At 41.6% G+C, this 24,973-nt stretch overlaps 1 protein-coding gene across 3 annotated transcripts in view; it reads left to right on the top strand.

Moving 5' to 3' along the window:
* The first annotated feature begins 465 nt into the window (after positions 1 to 465).
* The window catches only part of AP1B1 (adaptor related protein complex 1 subunit beta 1), a 44,954-nt gene continuing 20,446 nt past the window's right edge, over positions 466 to 24,973 (top strand). Inside the window, exons 1-6 of one of the 3 annotated variants that reach the window (XM_089655444.1) lie at positions 466 to 612; positions 20,492 to 20,553; positions 20,638 to 20,743; positions 22,940 to 23,075; positions 24,106 to 24,351; positions 24,436 to 24,626. In XM_089655444.1, coding sequence (XP_089511570.1) covers positions 20,517 to 20,553; positions 20,638 to 20,743; positions 22,940 to 23,075; positions 24,106 to 24,351; positions 24,436 to 24,626 — 716 coding nt within the window. In that variant the 5' untranslated portion in view covers positions 466 to 612; positions 20,492 to 20,516. Of the gene's footprint in view, positions 613 to 717; positions 777 to 20,491; positions 20,554 to 20,637; positions 20,744 to 22,939; positions 23,076 to 24,105; positions 24,352 to 24,435; positions 24,627 to 24,973 lie in introns of those variants that run through there. The other 2 variants (XM_089655446.1, XM_089655445.1) reach the window with 2 other exon arrangements.

The following is a 24,973-nucleotide window of genomic DNA, read 5'->3' as shown; positions in this document are numbered from 1 at the left end:
AATGCAAGGTTGACACAGCCAGTGCAAATGAGGCCCACCACAAACGCAAGGTTAACACAGGCAGTGTGAATGAGGCCTTCTCTGCACTGTGGTGGTGTTTAGCCACATCTAAACAGAGGCCTACCTGACTGTGTAAATGAGGCCTAAATGAAAATCATGCTCCCACAGGCCTCAGTGTGCCCCCAGTCCAGCCATCCCAGCACATAACACAGGACCTCACCCCCATTATAAGCCGTGCACTAACCCTGAACAACCAATCACATGTCTCTGAACTGCACACATCCCTGAGGAGGGATGGCTGCCATGAGGAGCAGCCTGTTCCCGCCATGCCAGTGTTAGGAGGAGCACACCACCCACATCCCGCTCGCCCCATTCCCGTCCTGCTCGCCTTCTCCCTCAGCACAGCCCCATCATTCGCCCGGTCCAGCTTGCCGTGTTCCTATGGTAACTCTACCTCGTAGACGTGGATTACGGCGGCTCCTCGTCGGCGTCACTTCCTGCAGCAGGTGTCCGCCATCTTTGCGGTGAAGTGCAGGGAGGAGGAGTCCGATTTACACACTTAACATCCTCGTCATCCGAGCCCCGGGACCGGACACCGCGTCCTCCGCTCAGGTCAGCCCGGCAGCCTGTGCCGCTATTTTCCTAGCCGGGGATCGGGCCTTCCATGGGACGGGGGGGAGGCCGGAGCCGGAAGTGGGCGACCAGCTGATGACGGGACGGGGGAGGGGTGGGAAAGGCTTGTCAGTGGAGTGGGGTCACCGAGCTGAGGAGGACAGGTTAGTGACAGTGTGGGGTCGCCGGCTATCTGTGGTAGGGGTGACACTGACATACAATGACATTGTCCATTCACTTCCCTGCTCTCCTCATTCATTCAGGCTGCTCTGAGCGCTAATACATAGTAAACACGGACTGAGGGAGACCACATCTCTGACATTCTTAGACTGCACTAGTACACATCTACAGCCGGGGGGATAAACCTCAATTCTACATATGGCTTGTATAGATACACTGGACCAATGTTAGGGTCCATTCACACCAGCGGCTAGTGTGCGGTGCAATCTGATTGGATAACTGTGGTGCCAACACACCAATCATAACACATTGCACTGTTTTTTGTTTTCTTTTTTAAACAAACTTTGTGTGACATTTCCTTAAACTACACTGTATCTGAGCATCACAAACCAAAGGCGCTATTTAATTCATTTTTCCTATTCAAAGAGAACTCCCCCCATCCATTCATGTCTCATTGCTTTATTTTGCTGAGAAATCACTTTGAAAAACATCCCTAGCATTTCTGGCAGTGTCCATCTTGAGTAAGGGCAGATGATTAATGTGGAAGTTACTTTCTGGAATCCATCTGCCCTTAGCTCATGCATTGGCTGAGCTGAGAACCCTTCCTCCCCTTCTGAAGACTCCTGGGATGTATGATCTCATTTGCCTAGGCATGGAAAGCAGGAAGTACCTGAAGAAATGTATAACAAAGTTTAAAACAAGTATGACATACTTTCATATCCATTAACTGATGCTAGCAGCATAAGGATTAAAATAGTCCATGATGATTGAGAGAGTGAAGTTCTGCTTTAGAACCTTTATTCTGACCGCCTTCTGGCCCTTTAAGAGCTCTAAAAGCCAGGAAGTGAAGGTGGGCATAATGGTCATGTGACCACTGCGATTGACTGTTACAGTAATCACATGATTGGCAAGCTTCCGTTCGCAAGTATGCTTCAGGAGCTTACCAATCCCCACTGGCCACCATGATGCCAGCACGGTAAGCTGTTTTAACAGGGTGGCACATATGCAGCTGCTCGGTGTTCAGGCTCACCCACTGAGAGGCCGCATATATGCGTACAGTTGGCATTAACAAGTTAAAGCAGAACTTCACTCTCCCAATCAATACTGACCATTTATAATCTTTCTGCTGCTAACATCAGTAAATAGGAAAGTAGATTTACTTGTTTTAAACTTTTTTTTTTTTTTTTTTTTTTTTTTTACCATTTCATCAGTTACTTCCTGTTTTCCATGCCTAGGCAGATGATGTCATACCACTCAGGAGTCTTCAGGAGAGCAGGAGGGGTTTTCTTAGCTAAGCACATCCTTGTGCCTGCATGCCTAAGTTAAGGGAAGATGGATTCCAGGAAGTAAACGCAGCCTAAAAACCTAAAGATGAAGCATAGAGAAATGGATGAACAGGCATATTTGCTTTGAATATTAAAAATGAATTAAGTAGGGTTTGTGGTGCTCAGATTCAGTGGAGTTCCATGGTTGGTCACTGTGTGGTGTGAGGCAGTGGACTTTCTCGCACTTTGCTGAGCTAAAAAGATAATACAACCAGATGTACTCCTTTTTTTCTTTTTTTACTATTCCATCACACGCCACTTCAAACTGGGCACATAGGGGTCAAGGCATTTTACCGTGGCTTGCATGAAGACTGCACTAGTCTAGTTGCCCCACCACACCTGGTATGAATGTACCCTAAGTATGCATGTTTCCTATCTATAGGCTCTCCATGGAAGCTGCAAATCATTTGTAGTAGTCACCACTACTACAGCTATCCTCACTTACCTTACCATCCCATGCCGTGTCTGCCCTGGAGCATAGTAACCATCGATGAATGTGGACACTTACTTGGCATGGGCACCATTCAGAGAATGACTTGCAGATTTCTCAATAAATGCAAAGCATCCTTTTATTGGATGAGGTGCAGGCAATGACACAAAATTTTGCACCTCATCCAACCAGAGAACAAGTCAGTCTCTGAATGGCACCCATGTCAAGGGAGCGACCCCCTGTGGTTACTATGCAGCAGGGCAGCCGCTTGGCACAGGACCCCAAAGACAGCAGCACTCATTGTAATAGTGGCGTCTATTACAGTTGTTCTCTGCTTCCAATAGAATCAGCCATGGCATATATATACTTGCATTGGTCAAAGCTTGTAACTATGCAAAAATAACTGGATCTGGTATTCAGATTTAACCTATTCCCACCTGCCGTATGCATATATGCAGCCTCTTAGTGGGTGGGCTTGAACGCTGAGAGGTCCCATACGTGTAAACATTTCTGTACTGAGAGCACATGCACTCCCAGCACAGTTACCTGGGGGTACTGGAAAGCTCCCAATGCATACTTGCGATTGGGAGCTTTTCTGATCATGTGAGCGCTGTGACCGCCAATCATAGCGGTCACATGATTGGAGTGCCCGCCTCCACGTCTTTGCATTTAGAGCCTCTTAAAGGGTCGGGAGGCGGGAAGGAGTTTGTACAATCTCCAAACAACTTTGTAGAGCCTGCCTGATTGGATATACATTGATTGGATAGATTAGCTAGATCCGCCTTTCACATAGCTTTGGTAAATCTATAGCTGATTGTATGATAAGATTGTACTGTGTATGGTGACCCTAAAGTGTATTTCCATTTTTATAGCCAAATTTGGATCACTGTTTGTTAGACATATTTGTTACTTGCTGTCATTCATATAGTATCAATTAAAAATTTCTGATTACATTTTTATTTTGCTGAACAATCCTATTAAACTCTAACCCAGGGCTTAAAATTTCAAGTCCTGAGCTACTAGCCAGGCCTTAGAGTTACTCGCCACCAACACACACACACACACAGAAATGTACACACACATACAGACACATGTATACACACACAGGCACGTACAGACACACATACACACAGATACATGTACGCACACATGTACATACATAAACACACACACGTACATGTACATACACGCAGACGCATGTACAGATACACACAGACACATGTACAATTGTACATGCATACACAGACACACACACAAACCCCCCATAAAAAGTTGCAGTACTTCGTTGTTCACTCACAGATCCGGGTACTGCACTCTAGGGGGAGGCAGAGAGCACAGCACATACTCCTTGCTTTGCTTTCACTGCGCTCAGCTATTGAGCAGTCTGATGGCTCCCAGTGCCAATGACAGATCCGGCCTGAGCTCCGAGCCTGCTCAGCAAGACGGCCCTGGGGGACACACTCGGCCCCACCATAATTTCCACTCACCATTGGCGAGCAGGCGAGTGGAAATTTCAAGCCGTGCTCTAGCCTATATTTCCCTTTATGTAATGTTAAAGCAGAACTAAAGGCAAAACTTTTTCCATTTTAGATAGGCTATACCTTTCTGTAAAGAAACAAGTACAGTGTACTTTGCATGGGACTCTTAGGCAGGCCATAGAAAATTTGATTTTCTTACCAGCAAAAATCGCTCTATTTTCCCCCATCAACTCTGACTGAATCCCTCCCGCAGAGCTATAGTATTCTCCTGGCAGGGGGTAGCCGTCCCTGCCGGGAGAACACAGTGATTATTGCTAGCGGCTATACCCGCATGAAAAATCTGACTGGATGGTTGTACCTAAGTTGTACAACAATTGAATTGGTACAATTAGCCTGGCCATAGATGGTTAGAATCCTAGCCAGTCCCTGCTGAACTGGCCGAGATTCGAACCGATTTGTGATTGGTTTTATAATGACTACAGAGATTGTTCCATGCTTAGCTGGATTAGTGTATTCTGGGGTTGTGTCCTTCTGTAGGAGTAGAGCACTCCGTTTCTGATGGTCATCTATACTATCATTACATGCGAAGGTAAAGTCTTGGACAGCAGAGTTGGACATATTTGTGAAAGAACTCTGATCTAGGAACCAGCAGGCACTTTTGAGCAGCCAAAGGATGTACATATGCTTGTACTGAAAAAGGCTCCAAAATGTGTGCCACTATCTTATTTTTCAGAAGCAATGGCTGATCAGCATATAGGATTTGCCCAACCTTTTGTACGGTGAGGTATTTCAAATTTCAGTCATTTTGGACAATGTCACTTCTTTAGTGGGGATAATAATGTATGAGATGGGAGTTCCAAGACCTGGTTGTGCTAGTCTCTGTTCATTGAGGAAGTGGCTGAGCTTGTCCTACCAGCTTTTACTGAAACGTAGCTGTGTAAACATATTAGTTCCTCATTGTTAGTCCCAGTTTTTGGACTATTTTGTATTGAGGGCTGCTGAAGTAATAGTAGTAGTAGGATTACTGCTTGATTATAGAATAACACAAATGCACCTATTAAGAACAGAGCTCCTGGAGATCACAAGAGTCTTGACAGAATTCCTTTTTACTGTACTGATGGTGTATTTCAGAACCATGATTTTGGTACCATATTTGGTCTTCAACAGATATATTGTGCTCAGCATAAATGAGTACACCCCAACAGATTTGTCAGAAAACCTTTACTTTCCTTTCAGAATCAACATTTTCTGTGGGACACTATACTACAAAATACTCCCACAAATGCGGGTCGTTGATTGCAAATGAGATTTGTTAATTTGCACACACGAAAAAGTATTTTTCTTAAAGTGGAGTTCCACCCGTTTTTTTTTTTTTTTTTTTTTTTTTTTTTTAAGATTCCTTAAAATGTTTCTTGATGTATGGCAGTAACAGTTTGGTATGTTTTTTTTTTTTTCCCCAAGGTTTACATACTTTTTTTTTTTTGTTTATTACACCGCACTTCCGTTTTACCTCATCTCGGCAAGGTATGTCATCTCCTGCCACCTCTTTGATACCTGAGATCAATGAGTCTTCAATCCCAGGAATCAATGACCTTCCTCCGCTTGTAGCATCGCATTATTTCAAAACCAGAAATGACGCGATGCCAGGTGGAGACAAGCGCCATTTAAAAATGGAGAAATAATTCCTTTTGTTTATTGTCGTTTGACGGGTTGCCATAACAACGGGGCATGAACTTCCACCATTGTTATGGCAACCTGTTACAAACAACTTGCGCTGCACTCTGTCCATACTGCACGTGTACAATCCAAACGCACACGTTCCTACATTACATGCCTGATGAAGGGCTCCTGCGAGACTCCGAAACGTTGCCTTGCTGTAACTATGTGATCGTTCATTTAAACCTTTTGGACCCATATTGGTGATCCTTGGTGTGCTGGTGATATTTTCCCTTGCACTCTGTCCATACTGCTCATGCATGAGATTGAGAGGTACACGCTGGGATAGCCAGCAGCACCAAATTCAGGATGTGCATAGCAGTGGGCTTCAGATGCCCACATCCATCATGGAACCTGCCTGCTTTTGAGATCAATGTAAGAATATATACATTATTTTAATAACTAGCATGATTTAATCAAAGACAGTAGGATCATATTTAACTGCAGGTTGTTATTAATATGGGGGGAACTTTTTTTAAAGAAATTTTATGGGGACTGGAACTCCGCTTTAACAAATTCTTTCAAGACCATGTTGCAAAAATGAATACACCCCAATGAAAGTCTTTGGAACAAAGTTAAATTTTAGAAAATAAAATCCTAATTAACAAGAATTCAACTACAGGGGAGTCTAATTTATTAAACAGGTGTCCAACAGACCATTGATTATAAAAGGGTGTTCCTAATGAAAACCCCTTCCCATTTCATGCTGTCAGCAATGGCACTACATGGAAGAGAAATGTGACAAGGCCTGAGAGAGAAAATAATTTTGTTACGCAAGAAAGGTGAAGGCTACAAGAAGATCAGCAAAGCTTTACTTATCAGTCAGAATACTGTAGCAAACGTGATACAAAGATGGAACTGCAGCCATCTCACAGAGACATCCAGGCTGTCCATGGAAGTTAACACTTCAACAGGAGCGTCTTCTGATGAGAAGGGTTGTAGAAAATCGCCATGCTAGTTCACTTCAGTTAGCTAAAGAAGTAGAAACCCAAACTGGGGTGATTTTCCCGTGACACAATATGGCGTACACTGCAGAGGAATGGCATGCATGGGTGTCATCCGTGAAGGAAGCCTCTCTTAAAGCCCATGCACAAAAAAGTCTGCTTACAATTTTCCAGGGCCCATGCTGAAAAAGAAGACTACTGGGACTCTTCTCTGGTGTGATAAGACCAAGATAAATGTTTATAGAACTAATGGCTTCAAATCTGTATGGCGCCGCAAAGGTGAGGAGTACAAAAAAAAATGCATGGTGCCTACAGTGAAACATGATGGTGGCAGTGTCCTGTGGGGCTGTATGTGTGCAACTGGTGTCGGGGAGCTGCATTTCATTGATGGTATCATGAATTCACAGATGTACTGCTCTATATTGTAAGAGAAGATGCCACCATCACTCTGTGTCGTGCACTTTTCCAACATGACAATGATCCAAAACACACATCTAAGGCCAAGTATGTCTCCTGATCTGAACCCAATCGAACACCTATGGGGAATTCTTAAGAGACAAGTTGAACATCACCCCCATCTAGCATCCAGGCTCTAAAAAAGGTCATTCTTGAAAAATGGAAAAAGATAGATGTTGCAATATGTCGCCAACTTTTTAATTCCATGCCGAAAAGACTTGGTGCTGTCCTTAGAAATCATGGAGGTCATACAAAACACTAGATGTAGTAGTTTCTATTGTGGGGTGTATTCTTTTTTGCATCAACTAATTTTTTTTTTTTCCAAAAAAATATTTTTATTAGAAGAAAGCAGCCATAACAATATACGTACAGACATGAATCCAAGGTCGGACATATCACTGTATGGTGCTTCCCGTGTCGCAGACTGGTCAAAGCATAACAGGCAATACAAAACATAACGTTGTACAACATTGTGTAACTAATTTGAGTAAAACTAAAGATTTTGTAATCTAAGTTATTATTAACCTTACTTTCATGTAATGAGCTAAACAAATGTTCAATGTCAAACTTTTGGAAATTGTTCTTGTATTCATTGAGATATTGATTAAAATTTAACTTTTTAAAAGGGGTGTACTCATTTATGCTGAGCACTGTATATATGCTCACAGTCCCAGCCAAAGGATCAACAATTATGTTAGTGTGTGCAGGCAGACATCATGCAAGTGTGGAATTCTTTAAAGTGTTCCTAAACCCAGGATCCTGCATTCACTCTATCTGGTCTCCCACAGTACACAGAACATGGAAATGCAATTATTTTAGTAAATATACACTGCAAAATACCTTTTCTCATCAGCAGTATATAGCAGTCTTGTGACTTCTACCAGTGTTTAGCTGAGCTCTGGTTAAAGCTTGTAGGATTGTCCAATGGGGCTGCATAACCCCTGTCTGGACAGTGGTGATTGGCCCTGTGCTGATCACATGCACCCTCCCAAAGGCAAAAAAAAACTCTGCACTATCAGCAGATGGATTGGAGATTGTAGAAGGGGTGGTTCAGAGAAGACAGAATCAAACAGCCTTTTTACACAACGTGGAGGATTAACCCCTTAGGTTCCACAGTGAGTATAGCAAGCATGCTTTACTGCATATACAGACTGATTTTACTGTTGTGGGTTCAGTAATACTTTAATAGGAGAGCTTTCTTGCTCTATTCCAGTAGGCATATCATTTCAGGATAGAACATAGCTTGTCATATGAGATAGTGGTGTTATTGCTCTAGTACTAGTACTGCTTCCAGGAGTCGGGTAATAGTGGCAAGAGTTGCCAAATGAGAGCCTTAGTTGTACCCAGAAACAAATATATGGAGACACCAGGTAAAAAACAAAATGGTTTACCTAATATGGTGTTGGACCACCTTAGGCTTCTAAGACGGCCTGAATTGTCGTGGGAATTGACAAATATAAGTCTTGGAAAGTGTATGATGAAATCGGATACCACTCTTCAAAGTAAAAATTGTTGCAGTTCTTGCAGAGATACCAAAGGCGGAAAATGAGTCCAAACTTGTCAGGGTCTCCAATAAGGTCTGGTCTAGCCCATAGACACCCTATTGATTCACTAAATCTGAGATCAGGCTAGCAGGACCTCCACTGAGGTTTGGACTAGCACGTAAACACCCTATTGGTTCATTGAACAGTTTGACAGGGCCTTTGCTGAGCTCTGGATCATGGATGGTGGATAACGGTATCTGATACTACTTTTCATGCAAAAATCATTACAGCTTGCGCAGAGATGCCGAATGCAGAGAACGAGCCCGAACCTTGTCCTCCAAAATTGACGATAATGGTTTTGTGATATGTCACTTGCAGTGGTCTCCACGCATAAACACATCCGTTAGACGGGAACCGTGTGAACCTCGATTCATTGGATCATATTACAGTCTTCCATTGATTTGATGGTCCAAGATTTATGGGTGTTTTACTACTCTCTCCTCTTCTGAGCATTAATACCAGTCACTAGGGGTTTAGCAATTGCAGTTTGCTTGTGAATGTTTTGCTTATAGAGATTGAGTTCTGTAGTCACCTTTGCAGCAGTTGTTTTCTTATTCTGGGTCACAGTCCTGCGCAATGTCCTTTTGTCTCTTTTAGTCCATTGACCATGTCCACAGCAGTTATGTTTCTCAGACAATGTTTTCCTGGAAACTGTGTATGCCATCATAATATTTGATACTGTACCTCGCGACACGGCAAAATAAATTGGCACCTTTTAGTCCCAGAGGCACCAGCTAAGCGGGCACCAACAATTTGCCCTCTTTGAAGCTCAGTAAGCTGACATGACTCCATATTACTAGTAGGGCATTCAGTGAATGAAAGTGAGGCTTCGCACCTGTTAGCTAGGTGTCTCATCACATAGCGGAAACAAGAGAATGTTACATTACTTCCGCTTTCAATGGGAAATATGTTTTCACTTTCACAGCTGCAGTCATGTAGCGTTTCCATTTTTTTTTTTTGTCCAACCCCTGTATATATACTTAATTTTTTTTACTTGATTCCTTAATGCTTTCTTATATGTCATACCCTAAAACAGCGTTTCTCAACCTTTTTTCAGTCAAGACACCCTTTAAAATTATGGACAGTTCCAAGGCACCCTTTAAAATTATGGACAGTCTTGAGGCACCCCATTCTAAAATGGGGTGCCTCTAGACTGTCCATACTGTTAAAAGGGTGCCTCATTTTAAAATGTAAAAAACTATTATAAGTTTTATATAACACAGCACCATCCACACATGTAGGACTCCCAACATTAGTGGTGATTTATTCTTCCAAAGCAAACACACTTTTGCACACTGGTACTGACTAGTATTCCAATGTTTCTCTTCTCCCTCAGTTTTTCTCCATCACTGAGCTAATGTGACCTCAGCACTGATGGAGAGGGGCAGGGGAGGGTCAAACTAGGATGCTGTGCAGGCAGCTGACATCCTCCTTTATCAACTAATGATGTCATTGGTTGTCAGGATTCCGGCGGCTAGAAGGTCGTAATGGTGCACAATGAACACCTGTGACTTTGTGTAACTAAAAGACAGGCTTGTTCCACCCGCTGGCTTGTATACAAGTTGTGGGCAATTTTTAGATATTTTGCCAAGGCACCCCAGGGTGCCTGGGTGCCCTGGTTGAGAAAGGCTGACCTAAAACTTTCATAGATGTAAATCAGGCACACTTTTTAGCACAAAACTGTTTAAACTAAGACATACCCTTACCTCAGCCATGTTCAATGCATGTTTATGCTTAGCCATACAATCTGAATTGTCTCTCATCCAGCCCTCTGGAGGAATCATTTGATTCCTCTAGCAACTCTAAACAGCTTGGCTGGACGAATCTACTGTGTGCTATTGTGTTTTAAGGATCTGCAACATCCACAGCTGCTTAAATACCTGAAGCCAAACAGGGACTGCATCAAATGCAGTTTTACCACCTGGCTCCTTAAAGTGGAATTCCAATCCCAACTAACTCTAAACCTACTCTCACCCCCCCCATTCTAAGGCTTTTTTATCTAACCCTGTAAAGAAGAGATCACTATACTTGCTTATGCTGAAGTTGCTCTGGTGCAAGGCTTGGCTGTCAACTGCAGCTTCTGTGTCCAGGAGAGGCAGCTGACAATGGATGCCCCATAGTAAGTTTGTGGGTGACATCTATTCATTTCTCAACTGTTGACAAATTTTTCTCTCTACACAGAAGCTGCCTCTAGAGAATGGACCAGAGCAGCTTCATATGGAGCTCCGCAGAATGGAGCTGGAATTCAACTTTAAATTCTTTTGTCTAACTGGGTGGTGGCAACAAGGCCATCCACAGGGCGAATTTTGACTAAGGCTACTTTTACACTGATCCTTTGCAAAAACACATGCATTTTTCTGCATTTTTACTGCACTTTCTCAGTGTTTGTTAAAGGACACGTGGCATAAAAACTAGGGATGCACCGAACTTTCAGCCAAAAACACCCCTATCAGCCTTTGACCAATATGAAAATAAGCACTGATACAAGTGCTGAAAATAGCTCCGCCCATCGCCACCCTCAGCACCGCCGCTCGGTGGTTCATAGGCTTACCTGAGAACCCATCGAACGATCCCGGTGCTGGGCATAGAGATGAGGAAAGATGGACTCCACTCATCTCTGTGCCCTTGGAGGACTGGCGCGACATCACTACGTCACTTCCGGTTCTGGCACCTTGTAAACATTTTTTTTTTTTTAAATTTTGTTTTCTAAAGCACTAGATCAATGCTTTTTTTGAGCTAATGCTTTACATTGTAGAGTAGACATGTGGGGTCTTATTGACCTCATATCTCTCTATAAAGAGGACCTCTATTTCTATCACAAGGGATGCATGCGTTCCTTGTGATAGGAATAAAAGTGATTAAAAAAATTTTTTTCAAAGGGACAGTGTAAAAAAAAAAGAAATTAAAAAAATGTTTGAAGTACCCCTGTGCTTGCACGTAGTGGTGAACGCATACGTAGACCACCCCACATATGTAAACGGTGTTCATACCACACATGTAAGGTATCTCCACGAACGTCAGAGCAAGAGCAATAATTCTAGCACTAGACCTCCTCTGAGACTTGAAAAAGAGAGGAAGGCGCCTCTAAGTGCAGTATAGACAATTTTATTAGTGAACAATAGATAAATTGCACTTACCAGATAAATAGTTAAAAAGACTCATCATGTGGTGTAGTAAGATCCAGGTGAGACATCCAGCCGCTCAGTGCAGCTCTGTCTATAGGATCAGGAAGTAAGGCCTAGGATGTGTCTCTGTATCAAAATGAGGCTTGGAGAGCAGAGTTGGATGTAGGAGGTGAAGGGGGCGGTAATGTGTTTCGGAGCATGCTCAGTAGGTTCCTTCTTCAGTCCTCATTTTCTCCTCTGTAACTTTGAACTGGTAACCTGTAGAAATTTTTAAAGCATCACCCATGGAGATTTTTTTTTAAGTACCATAGTTTGACGCCATTCCACGAGCATGTGCCATTTTAAAGCGTGACATGTTGGTTCTCTATTTACTCAGCATATCATCTTTAACCACTTGAGCTCCTGAGGATTTACCCCCCTTAATGACCAGGCCACTTTTTGCTACTCGGCGCTGCACTAATTCAACTGATAATTGCGCGGTCATGCAATGCTGCACCCAAACGAAATTTACGTACTTTTTTTCACACAAATAGAGCTTTCTTTCGGTGGTATTTGATCAACTGTACGCTTTTTATTTTTCACGCTATAAACAAAAAAAGACCAAAAATTTTGAAGAAAAACTATATTTTTTACTTTCAGCTATAAAAAATATATAGTAAACTAAAAGTTGGTTATAAATTTAGGCCAAAATGTATTCTGCTACATGTTTTTGGTAAAAAAAATCCCAATAAGTGTATATTGATTGCTTTGTGTGAAAGTTATAGCGTCTACAAACTACGGTATAGATACTGCAATTTACGCCATTTGTTTGCTATACAGCGCTGCGCTAGTTTAACGGACAATTGCGCGGTCATGCAATACAGTACATAAATGAAATTTACATCCTTTTTTTTTCCCCACAAATTGAGCTTTTTTCGGTGGTATTTGATCGCCTGTGCGTTTTTTTATTTTTTACGCTATAAAAAAAAAGGCTGGCAATTTTGAGGGAAAAAAAACAATATTTTGGACTTTTTGCTATAAAACATGTCCAGTAAAAAAAAATTTTAAAATCAAATTTAGTCATAAATTTCCGCCAAAATGCATTCTGCGACATGTCTTTGCTAAAAAAAAAAACCCCAATACGTGTAAATTAATTGGTTTACGTGAAAGTTATAGCGTTTACAAATGGCAGGAAAGATACTGGGATTTTTTTTTTTTTATACTAATAATGGCGGCGATCAGTGACTTATGGCGGCGATCAGATCCCCAGTGACACCAATACAGTGATCAGTGCAAAAAAAAAACACACTGTACTAATGGCACTGGGGAGAAAGGGGTTAACTTTATTATTCAGTGAAAGGGTTAACTGTGTGAGGGGAGTGTTTTACTAGGGGGCGGGGGTGTACTGCACAGGGAAACGCTGATCAGGAGAGAGAAACTCTTCTTCTCTCCCAATCAGCCTGTCAGGAGCTGTCAGGGAACTGACAGAGAGCAGAGCTACTGCAGCCCTCCTCTCTGTCAGTGATTGCCGCTAATCGCCGGGACACAGCCGGTAACGACCGGCTGTGACCCGGCGACTGACATCCTCGGCCGTGATCGGCGGGACAGGTAGGGCAGTGGCGCGCCTCCTACTTGTTTTGAAAACACACGTTTTAAAACGTGGTTTTGCCCAGCTGTGCTGCCCTGCCACGATATTACTACAGTGGCTGGGCGGCATGTGGTTAATATTTTACAAAAAAATTGGAGTATGTTTTTTTTTTTTTGGGGGGGGGGGGGTTAATCATTAGTGTATTTAGCAAAAAAAAAAATCTGCGTTTGAAAAATGTATTAATTTTTCAAAACTTGCATGTAAAGTGCAGCGCTAAAAATATAAATCATGTATAATATCTTAATAAAAATAAAGAAAAAGCAAAAAAAAACACTGGTGAATAAATGAATCCCAATGTCAAAAGACACGGTAAAATGCCCTTAAGTGCAATCATGTGTCTTCAATTACTAGAATGATCATACATATCCAAGTGCAACACGTGTCACCCCACTGTCTATGGCTGTGTCATAGCAACCATGTTGTTTAGTAAGTGTGACCAATTTCTGACGAAACGCGTCGGGAGCTAGGGTGTACGTCACCACGCATGCACGCACGCCTGCGACTATTTTGGAAGTGGGAACACGCTTTATTGGATCCTCTTTCATGTAAGTGAAATACTTTGCCTTGAATAAACTTTGCATAGGATTTTACACTATGGGAAGCTCTTTTATTCTATGTACATGCCTATTACATGCTTGACATGGATGATCCATGCGGTTGGAGGCTGGTGAGGAGGCTAGAGCAGTTGCCATATGACTGCATTTGTGCCCAATTTGACCATTCTATACCATGATGATCAAATTCATCTGGTAAGCCTTCCTTGAGCACTGAGTGGGGTGACACATGTTGCACTTGGATATGTCTGATCATTCTAGTAATTGAAGGCACATGATTGCACTTAAGGACATTCTACAGTGTCCTTTGACACTGGGACTCATTCACTTCAGTGTTTTTTTCACTTTTTCTTTATATTAAGATATTATACAGGATTTATATTTTTAGTGCTGCACTTTATATGCATGTTTTGTTTATTCTTTGTATCAGAATATAGTGCTGGAGGCTTTTGTCTTTATGAACCAGCGTGGATTCTGATACCATTTTCACATATGTTTCTTTGATACAAATTATCTGCTGCAGGTTTTTTCAGTTCATTTTTCAATTTTGGTTGTTTCATTTACATTTGTTGGTTACTCACATTATGGATATATTTGAGTTTAAAACTCAACAGAATGTTAACATCAAGGGTGTGATGATCTTAATGGTTGTTTAAGATTAAAAAAACCTTTTAATTGCTGAGATCCATACCAAATGGGACATAGTGTTTTGTAAACAATATATAGTAGAGAATATGGTCCCTAGAAGTCTTAGATGGGATATTTCCTCCCAGAAAGGAGCAGTAGAGGTACAGGAATGGTTTGATTATTTTAATAAAGTTGGTGTTAGTTTTTTAAAAAATTTTTGATAGCCAAAAAGAAACGCAAATTAGGTAGACTTGCTGAAGAAATTAACTTGGTAAAGGATAAACCTTTGAAAGAGAATGCTGATTATGCTACTAAATCAGAATCTCTTAAAGTCCTCCTTAAGGAGGAGGTTGACCAAAAAGTGAAAAAGAAGAAAAAAAAATACAATAGAGATTTGTTGGACTATAAAAAATAATGTAGTTTTCAAGTGGCAAATTCCCGAAGGTGTTGCTATGAATGGACAAACCCCACACCCCCTGTAGACGGGTAATAATTGCTGTGTAGATCACTACACCGCTCAACATCGTGGGGAGAACTTTAGTGGACCCCCACGAGGGAACAATAGTTCTTTTGGAAAAGATGCAAACAGATGTGAGGCTCTTGTACCTTTTCGTATACCTGGTGCACTCCCTCAGAGGGCTCATGACAATTGAGACTCTGGAGGACCAGGACCTAAAGGTTATGGGAGGCCTGCATACAGACATTTTCCGGTTAGCAGGGAGCAAAATCATTCTAGAGGGAGAGTCCACTCACAGGGGAATAATTCCTCTCCTTATGGTACAATGAGGTACTTCTCACCATCTAGGAGAGGAGAGCAGGGGTTTAGGAGAAACAATTTTCAGGGACACTTGAAGGGTGGGAACAGATCTTTTCCATCTCCTTGGAGAGGACAACATCCCTCTAGAAGTAATTATCCCCAAAGAGGTACAGAATATAATGTCTCTGCGCATAATAGATCCAAACCTCTACGAAAGCAACAATATGGGGGTAACTACAATGGAAATGGGGGAAATCCTTCATCTTGACCCCCCAAAATACAGGTCTAGTAATTGAAGACAGATGATTGCACTTAAGGACATTTTACAGTGCCCTTTGACACTGGGACTCATTCACTTCAGTGTTTTTTCCCTTTATCTTAATTAAGATATTATACAGGATTTATATTTTTAGTGCTGCACTTTATATGCATGTTTTGTTTATTCTTTGTATCAGAATATGGTGCTGGCGGCTTTTGTCTTTGTGAACCAGTGTAAATTCTGATGCCCCTCCCTCTTAGATTGTAAGCTCCAAGGAGCAGGGCCCTCCTATCCCTCTTGTATTGAACTGTATTGTTGCTGTATTGTCTCCCTTTATATTGTAAAGCGCTGAGCAAACTGTTGGCGCTATATAAATCCTGTATAATAATAATAATTTTCATAATTTTTAAAAATTGTCGATTTCGTTTTTCGGCCAAGTGCATCCTGAATTTTTGGTTTCAGTTTTGGCACCAGAATTTTCATTTCGGTGCACCACTATTAAAATCTGCACCAACAATGTTTCTCTGAGGCGGTTTTTCGGTGTTTTCCATTTATTTGGGAAGAGTCGTTTTTGGGTCTGCTGTTTTTTTGTTTTTTTTTTTTGTTTTTTTTTTGTTTTGTTTTTTGTTTTTTTACTGAACAAACATGCTCCAAAGATGCTACAAGCAGGAGTTTTTACATCACAACAGAAATATAACTCACTAGTGTAAAAACACACATAGACATACATAGGGAATAATTTTTCTTGAGCTTTTTCAGGAGCTTTTTTTTAACGCAAAAGCACAAGAAAACTCCTCCAGTGTGAAAGTAGCCTAGTTCAACCTTGAGAGCTGATTCACACATGTGCGGATTGAAGCTCAGGTTTCACAGCTAATTGATACAGAAGTTGTTCACTGGTTCATGTCAGGTTTACATCAGGTTCAGGACAGGATTAGCTCAGGATCTTATCCTGTTCACACACGTGTGGTTTAGAAACGGTTCCCATAGAAGCCACACCTGAACCAGACCGCACTGCTCAGAAATCATACAGGACTCTTTTTTTAACCATTTCAAGTCCGGACACTTTCACCCCCTTCCTGTCCAGGCCAGTTTTCATTTTTTAGCGATATCACACTTTGAATGACAATTGCGCGGTCATGCAACAATGTACCCATATGAATTTTTTAGCATTTTTTTTTTGAGACAGATAGCTTTATTTTGATGGTATTTATTCACCACTGGGATTTTTATTTTTTTTGCTATGTAAATTAAAAAGTCCAAACATTTTGAAAAGAAAGTGTTTTTTTATAAAATTTTGCAAATAAACAATATTTCATCATAAATCTTGGCCAAAATGTATTCCGTTATCTTTTTAGTAAAAAAAAAAAAAACCTAATTAGCTTATATCTATCTCTCTCGCTCTCTCGCTCTCGCTCTCTCGCTCTCGCTCTCTCTCTCGCGCGCTCTCTCTCTCGCGCGCGCTCTCTCTCTCTCGCGCGCTCTCTCTCTCGCGCGCTCTCTCTCTCGCGCGCTCTCTCTCTCGCGCGCTCTCTCTCTCTCGCGCTCTCTCTCTCTCTCTCTCGCGCTCTCTCTCTCTCGAGCTCTCTCTCTCTCTCGCGCTCTCTCTCTCTCTCGCGCTCTCTCTCTCTCTCGCGCTCTCTCTCTCTCTCGCGCTCTCTCTCTCTCGCGCTCTCTCTCTCTCGCGCTCTCTATATATATATATATATATATATATATATATATATATATATATATAAAAAATTTTTTTTTTTTTTTTACATACTGTCACTCTAGCAGTACACCATGTGCCACCATGAAGATTTTTTTTTTTTTTACACTGATTAGATAAAGGCATATGACATACTACATAAAGGCTGTAAAAGCAATCCTTTCTCCTTCTCTCTGGCTGCATTCCTGCAGCCATTGAGAAATACTGTGTGAGCTTTGATTGGTCACAGCTTGTCACATGGTACAAGGCTGTTATGAATAGCCTTGTACCATGTGACCTCTGTGATCATTCACAGATTTCACACGTAGTAAGCAATGATATCAGAAGTGACATCTTGCTTACTACTCTGCATGCGATCACTGATTGGCCAAACAGTGATCACATGATCGGGACCTCGCACAGAGGTCCCGTACGACGATCAGTGTTTCACTGTGTCTGGAGGACACAGTGGGCACCGTATCGTGGCGCTGCGTGCTCCCAGGGACCGCGCACAAGCAGGGGGTGGGGAGGCAGTTTATAAACGGCCACCCGACCCTGCACTACCACAGTCCGGCCCTTTATATACAACGGCCGGACGGGAGGTGGTTAAAACCGCACTGAATCCGTACTGCCAGTGCCACCGGACATATGTGAACAGGCACCATAGGGAGCAATGTATTTTCACATGTCATGCAGATTGGCTGCGGTTCAAACCGCATCCAGTCTGCATATATGTGAACCGGCACTTAGGGGGAGATTTACTAAAATTGGTGCACTCAGAATCTGGTGCATGGTAGACAGTCGGCAAAAATATTAATGTATTTTTTGATAGCTTAATAATAGTTGTAATATCTATACATGGGACCTGAAAGATAGAAAAACAGATTTGAGCCCAAGGTGCATTTTTAAGCAATGGTATCCTATAGGCAATACAATATATGTGCATAACAGGAAACTTTTTTGGTTTTTCTGGGATTAATATTTTTCAGATAACAAAAGCCTGAAGATCCATTCCAGCAACCTGAAATCAGACTGTCAGGGCCTCCAATAAGGTCTGGACTAGCACAGACACCCTATTTGTTCACTGAACCTGAAAGCAGTCTGGCTGGGCCTCCAATGCGGTCTGTTCTAGCCTGTAGATACCCTATTGGTTCAGTAAACCTGAGATCAGGCTAACAGGGCCTCCAATGCGGTCTGTTCTAGCCTGTAGATACCCTATTGGTTCAGTAAACCTGAGATCAGGCTAGCAGGGCCTCCAATGCGGTCTGTTCTAGCCTGTAGATACCCTATTGGTTCAGTAAACCTGAGATCAGGCTAGCAGGGCCTCCAATGCGGTCTGTTCCAGCCTGTAGATACCCTATTGGTTCAGTAAACCCGAGATCAGGCTAGCAGGGCCTCCAATGCGGTCTGTTCTAGCCTGTAGATACCCTATTGGTTCAGTAAACCCGAGATCAGGCTAGCAGGGCCTCCAATGAGGTCTGAACTATTGGTAGACACTGAATTGTGCAGAAAACCAGTTAATTACAAAATATATCATATGATGGAGCTGCACGTACAAGCATTGTATTTGACATAAACCCATTACATATCAAGAATGTCAAAAAATTGCAGGTAAAATATGGAACGTCAAGTGAAGTGACTTGGCTGAATCTTCTGCCACTACTGACACATTTTGCATCCTTTCGTTACAGTCTTTGTCACTTCACTTGAAGATTGGCACTCCCAAGCATTTTCTCTATTATGTCTCAGGTGGAGAATCATTCAAATGGTTTAGGCCAGTTTGTCCTTTAGGGAATTAAAATCAATTAATGCGGACCTTGCACTAAAATGTAAGATCTGCTTATGTGGCTGCCTCTCAGCCCCTGCTGTCAAAATACTGCATTGCAGAAGTAAAAAAAAAACTAAACTTTGGGAGAAAATTGTAAATCATATTTCCTTTACTCCTGGTCTTTCCAGACATTAGTAGGTCTTGTTGTGGGATCCTGAGGGAGTTGACTCTCAAAGCATCTTTACTGGCACACAATTGATGTACATTAGATTTCCCATCAGAATTGATGAATAGTGGCATCATCGTGGGAAAAAAAGAAAAATTCAATACTTGTGTAAATTTAGAAGATGCAGAAGGGCACAAAATTTCATCACATAAGGCTAAACTCCATGAAGAGTAGAAACGCTCTCTTGTAGTGGAGTTACCTGATCCTCTGCTCCCACAGACTGTTTTATACTGCTAAACTGGTCCCTACAGTCATTTCTTCCCTACACTTTGGCTGTCGGATGCCGTCTGAAGTATTCAAGACCCATGTAGAGTCCATGTCCCTGCACTGGATGGAAGGACACAAGGAACAGTCCACCGCCAGAGCATGGGAGAATGCCATCTGCTGGGGGAGCTGAGGATCGGGTAGGTACATGTGCTTTTCCCAGTCCCCAGACATAAACAAGCATTTAACCATTGCAGTGTGGGCACAGCACCTCTGCAAGGGAGGGTTTTTACTTTTACTGGAGTTGGCCTTTGAAGGAAATATGGCAGCATATTGACCATATTATACAGAAATAGCTGGCAACATGTTGGCCATTTCATATACTCTATTAAGATAACTGTTTCATATTAAAATGTAAGTCACCTTAGCTTTCACTATTTAATAAGTGCTTGTAAGAAGGCTCAGTTCTGCATTTATTTTTTTTATTTTTTTCAAACTTTCAGAAAAAAAGCCTATATCAAGTGCATCCCACAGCTTTTTTATACATGATATAGGTTCTTTATGAAAAGTAAATGACTCATTTCCAAACCGTGTTCAGAACCACGGATACTTTATTTTTATTTCAATTGAAAAGCCAACCGTTTCTTCCTCATATTGACTGTTTAATGAATGAAAGGACAAGTTCACAAACAAGTATGTTCTCATTGGTTCTGTCTTTTTCTTTCTGATTAGTTCTATCATTCTGCCCAGCATGAATTTTTTTGTAAAATAAGTGATAAGTTTGGGTGGAGGATATGCTGCTTACCATAGCCACAGTTTTATCTAATCCTGTGTCTCTCCCCTTCTGACCTTGTCTCTGTTTTTTTTCCTGTTGAATGGGGGTAGTAGCCTCTCTCCTTCCTGGAAAGTCAGCTGACAGCTTGGAATAACGATTCCCTGTTCATTTCACTGACATTTTGCCTCTCCTTACAGCTAGGTGTGAGAGCCCAGAGCAAACATGACGGACTCAAAGTATTTCACAACCACCAAGAAAGGTAAGGGATTTTGGGAGGTCTGAAATAAAAACTGTTTTCTTTACAAATTTCTGCAGATGCTAAGTTTACATTTCACACTTGCAGGTGAGATCTTTGAGCTTAAAGCAGAACTGAACAGTGACAAGAAAGAAAAGAAGAAGGAGGCTGTAAAGAAAGTCATTGCCTCTATGACTGTGGGGAAGGATGTCAGGTGAGTAGGAGGTGTATGATTTCACAGTTGTTATGCTGTAATTGAAGCTGGCTGATAAGGTCTTCTGTTCTGCATGGTTTCATCCAGTGAAGGAAGAATAGTTTCCACTCTGGCTGATTAGTGGAAAATGGAAGAGGTTTCTTAGTCTGAACAGATGACTTGGCTTTTACTAACATCCGGGTTGTCAGTCATTGCATACATGATTGACTGTGCTAAGTCAGGCATTTTGGAAAACGGTGATCTGCTAATTTAAATTTTCTTCTTCAGCAGTCCTTTAGTCAATACCTGATGTCACATTTTCTTAAAGTGGCGTTAAACCTAAAATGAATATATTGCAGCTTACCAATCCTTTTTTGATATGGTGGCTGCATTTGTTTTCCCTTTTTTTTTTTTTTTTTTCCTTTAGAGCCTTTTAACGATTTTTTTCACCTGGTGATCCGGCCAGTAAGTCTGTCACTGTTTAACTTCCTTCAACAGACCAAGCTGTCCAATAAAAATGACAATTAGAGGGTTGAGACAAACAATTTAACACTGTCAGGATGCTTACAATGGTCAGCTTTTATTCATTTATGTAAAACCATTATCCCTAAAAGAAAAAACTATTAGCTGTAGGCCAAGTAAACCCAGCTAGCCAAACTAAACGCATTTAAAGTGGTTCTAAAGGCAGAAGTTTATTTTTTTTCTACCTTTCTGCATTTTGGGTGAAAACCTTATGTGTTCTGCTCCCCCCCCCCCCCCCCCCAATATATACCTGAGCCCGAGCTCAATCCAGCGCTGTGCCCAAGAGCAGCTGTTCTCTCCGTTCACTCTTTCCCCACTGGCCATGGAGGTAGCAGCAAGAGCCATTGGCTCCTGCTGTTGTAAGTCACAGCCTGTGAGGAAAGAGCAGTGGGTGGGGCTGAGCCTTGCTGTGTGTGTCAAAGGACACAAAGAGCAGGGCTCGGCATAAAACCTGCATGAGTGCCTCCATAGCAAGCAGGGAGGTTCCAGTAGCACCGGTGGGGGGCCCGAGAAGAGGTGGATCAGGGCTGCTTTGTGCACAACCATGGCACAGAGCAGGTAAGTATAGACATGTTTGTTATTTTGAAAAATTACCTTTTAGAATCACTTTAACTGTTTCCCAAAACAAGGGAGACTGTCACTAGCGCACCAAGGATCACCAATATGGGTCCAAATGTTTTAATAAACAATCACATAGTTACAGCAAAGCAACGTTTCGGACCCCTTCATCAGGCATGTGACCCCATGTGACCCTGATCCACGTTGCCTTGCTGTAACTAGGTGATCATTTATTAAAACTTTTGGACCCATATTGGTGATCCTTGGTGTGCCAGTGACATTCTCCCTTGCTGATCCTGTTCGATTCCAGCCGACAGTCGCTGCAGTGCCCACTTATACACACAGCCATTTTTAACGCAGGGACCTGTGTGATTGGATTGCACACTTGTTTCCCAAAACAGTCACATTAAAGACCTACCTTGAATGACAACTGTTACAGCTACAAGTGCTTATGTTAGCTCTTAACCAAACTGTCAAGCCATCAAATGGCCAGTGTCGTAACTGACCACATGTGCAGCACCATGGCAACCTGCAGATCAAATATAGGCAAGGATGGCAATTTCCTTGCCTCTAACGCATAGGAGGGTTTAGTATGGATTTAATTTGTTAGTCAAGTCCATCTAAATCTGCTAGTACATCTAACACTGTCCTAAAACAGGACATGTGTTATTGACTGGATCATCAGATTGAATAAAAATGGAAAATAGAATTGGTAAGCTGCATTATACTACATTTTTGGGTTGGGGTTTAAAAGTGAAGGTTTCCAAAGTTATAGGGACTGTTTAGGAATGTGAATTGTTCTGAGCAGTACTCTGAAATATTTACCTTTTTTTTTCTCTTGAATTCATCCTGCAAGATATTCGTGAACTTACTAGCATATGAGTTTGCCTGTGCACTTATGTGCCTATAGACTCATAGCTGTATACCTACAATGTGAGATCTAAGGCATTGATACCTCTGAATGCTAGTGCCTGGTAGGATCAAATGCAGGTAGACCATAGGCAATACTGGTGACTATTTATTGAATAATTCTTTTGGTGTGTATTTTTTGTCTTGTTTTTCTTGTATATGTCACTTGTATGTTTTTATTTTTCTTCTTAATGCACAGTATAGCTTACTTTTTTGCTCTCGTGGCAGTGCCCTGTTCCCTGATGTTGTGAACTGCATGCAGACAGATAACTTAGAGCTGAAGAAGCTGGTTTATTTGTACTTGATGAACTATGCTAAAAGCCAGCCTGACATGGCCATCATGGCTGTCAACACTTTTGTAAAGGTAGGTTTGTTAGATGGAAAGGTATAATATTCTCTAAGTTACTTTAAATCACTGGTCTGTTCGATTCTTCTATTCTAACCGGTAACCAGTACCATCCCTATTTACCTTTTAGGCATACAAGGAAGAACTGAAACTTGTAATAACATTAATTTCTTGGAGCTGCACATTATCTTGTAAAGTTTTGCCCAAATGCTGCACCAAACAATGTAAAAGATGCTAAATAAGACTGAACATCTAGTTTTGTAATTACTTTTGCTCATTTGCTTATGCAAACCCTAACAACTTCTTCATTGTTCCCTTTTCGTTTGTTAAATATATAGTTGAATGTATTTTGTTATATTTGCTTAGTAAAAAGGCCAGTGAGCTTTTATGTTCCTGTGCAGTGTTTATCAGCCCTGCTGAGCTCACCTCTGAACTACAGGAAACCTTCTCCTGTGTTATGTAGATAAGGAAAAGAGGAGGTGTTCTATGGTATAACACCATTCCTGCCTTTCCTGAGTGTGACAGCACTGCTCCTCCATAGATTTAGTGCAGTGAGTGCGTGTTCTCACCCTAGGAAGTGTGTTCCTGAAATGATCAGTATGATCCTGCCAGTAACAGTGAACTTATAAGTTCTTGAGCACTCTGCAGTGTTCTCTCAAGCCAAGTTTATCAGCCCTGCCCAGTTCTGAACTGCTAGCAGAATCATCAAGTGAAAATATGGGGAAAAGGCTTTAGGAATAATTTAAGCTGGCCTTTACACCTGTTTTAAGAGCAATATAATGGCTGTCTGTGACTTGAATATTTTTAGTCGTGGGCTCAGAACAAGAATGCAGCATTTGAAGTCTGAGAATATTGAATACATTGGATCCCCATGACATGAAGGCAAGGAGCATTTTTGCATTTTTAGAAGGAAAACCAGCAGTGATGGCATACATATTCCCCAGTACGAGTCAACTGAAATGTAACTGGATTGTTTCTTTTCTTTTTCTTGTTATATACTACACTTTGTTTTTATGCTGTTTTTTTTTTTTTTTTTTTTGTTCTCTAGGACTGTGAAGACCCCAACCCTTTAATCCGTGCATTAGCTGTACGCACTATGGGTTGTATACGTGTGGACAAAATCACAGAGTATCTTTGTGAACCACTTCGTAAGTGCCTAAAAGATGAGGACCCATATGTGCGCAAGACAGCAGCAGTGTGTGTAGCCAAACTGCATGACATCAATGCTCAGCTAGTGGAAGACCAGGGTTTCCTGGACACATTGAAAGATCTTATCTCTGATTCCAATCCAATGGTGCGTACTTCTTGTGTGCAACTGTGTTTTTATAAAACTATACCTTAATGTGGTAGACTGTTTAGTGTTTCCATCCTGTTCTAGGTTGTGGCTAATGCTGTAGCAGCTCTCTCAGAGATTGCTGAATCCCACCCAAGTAGTAACTTATTGGACCTGAATCCTCAGTCAATCAACAAGCTGCTGACTGCTCTAAATGAATGTACTGAATGGGGTCAGATCTTTATCTTGGATTGTTTGGCAAACTATGTGCCCAAGGATGATCGTGAAGCCCAGAGGTAAAGAATTAAAATGACAATGTCATGCCAGGGAACATTGTTAGCAAGTTGGAGGGTGAAGTAGACACATTCATGAACCCCGAAACAACATTTTCTGATTATGCGTTTCTTCCTTATGATTTTTGCCCAACTTAATTTTTTTTCCTTTGTTGGATAGCTTGGGGAAGGGTTTAAATCCCCAAAAGGTTTTTACTACTATATTGGGGCTGCATTGGAGAGATTTTCCCTTGTGTCCTGTCCGGACAACATTCATCAGACAGATGAAATCCTTGTTAGTATTATTCTTTAACAGAACCCTAGCTGGAAAAACCAGCAGGATTTCCAGTACTTCCTTTCTCTATACAAAA

The sequence above is a fragment of the Staurois parvus genome, unplaced genomic scaffold, assembly GCF_062004578.1.
Source record: "Staurois parvus isolate SC_StPar_1 unplaced genomic scaffold, SC_StPar_1.0 ptg000840l, whole genome shotgun sequence".
Classification (NCBI taxonomy): Eukaryota; Metazoa; Chordata; class Amphibia; order Anura; family Ranidae; genus Staurois; species Staurois parvus.
Note: the sequence above shows the minus strand (reverse complement) of the source record. Positions and strands in the feature narration are given on the sequence as shown.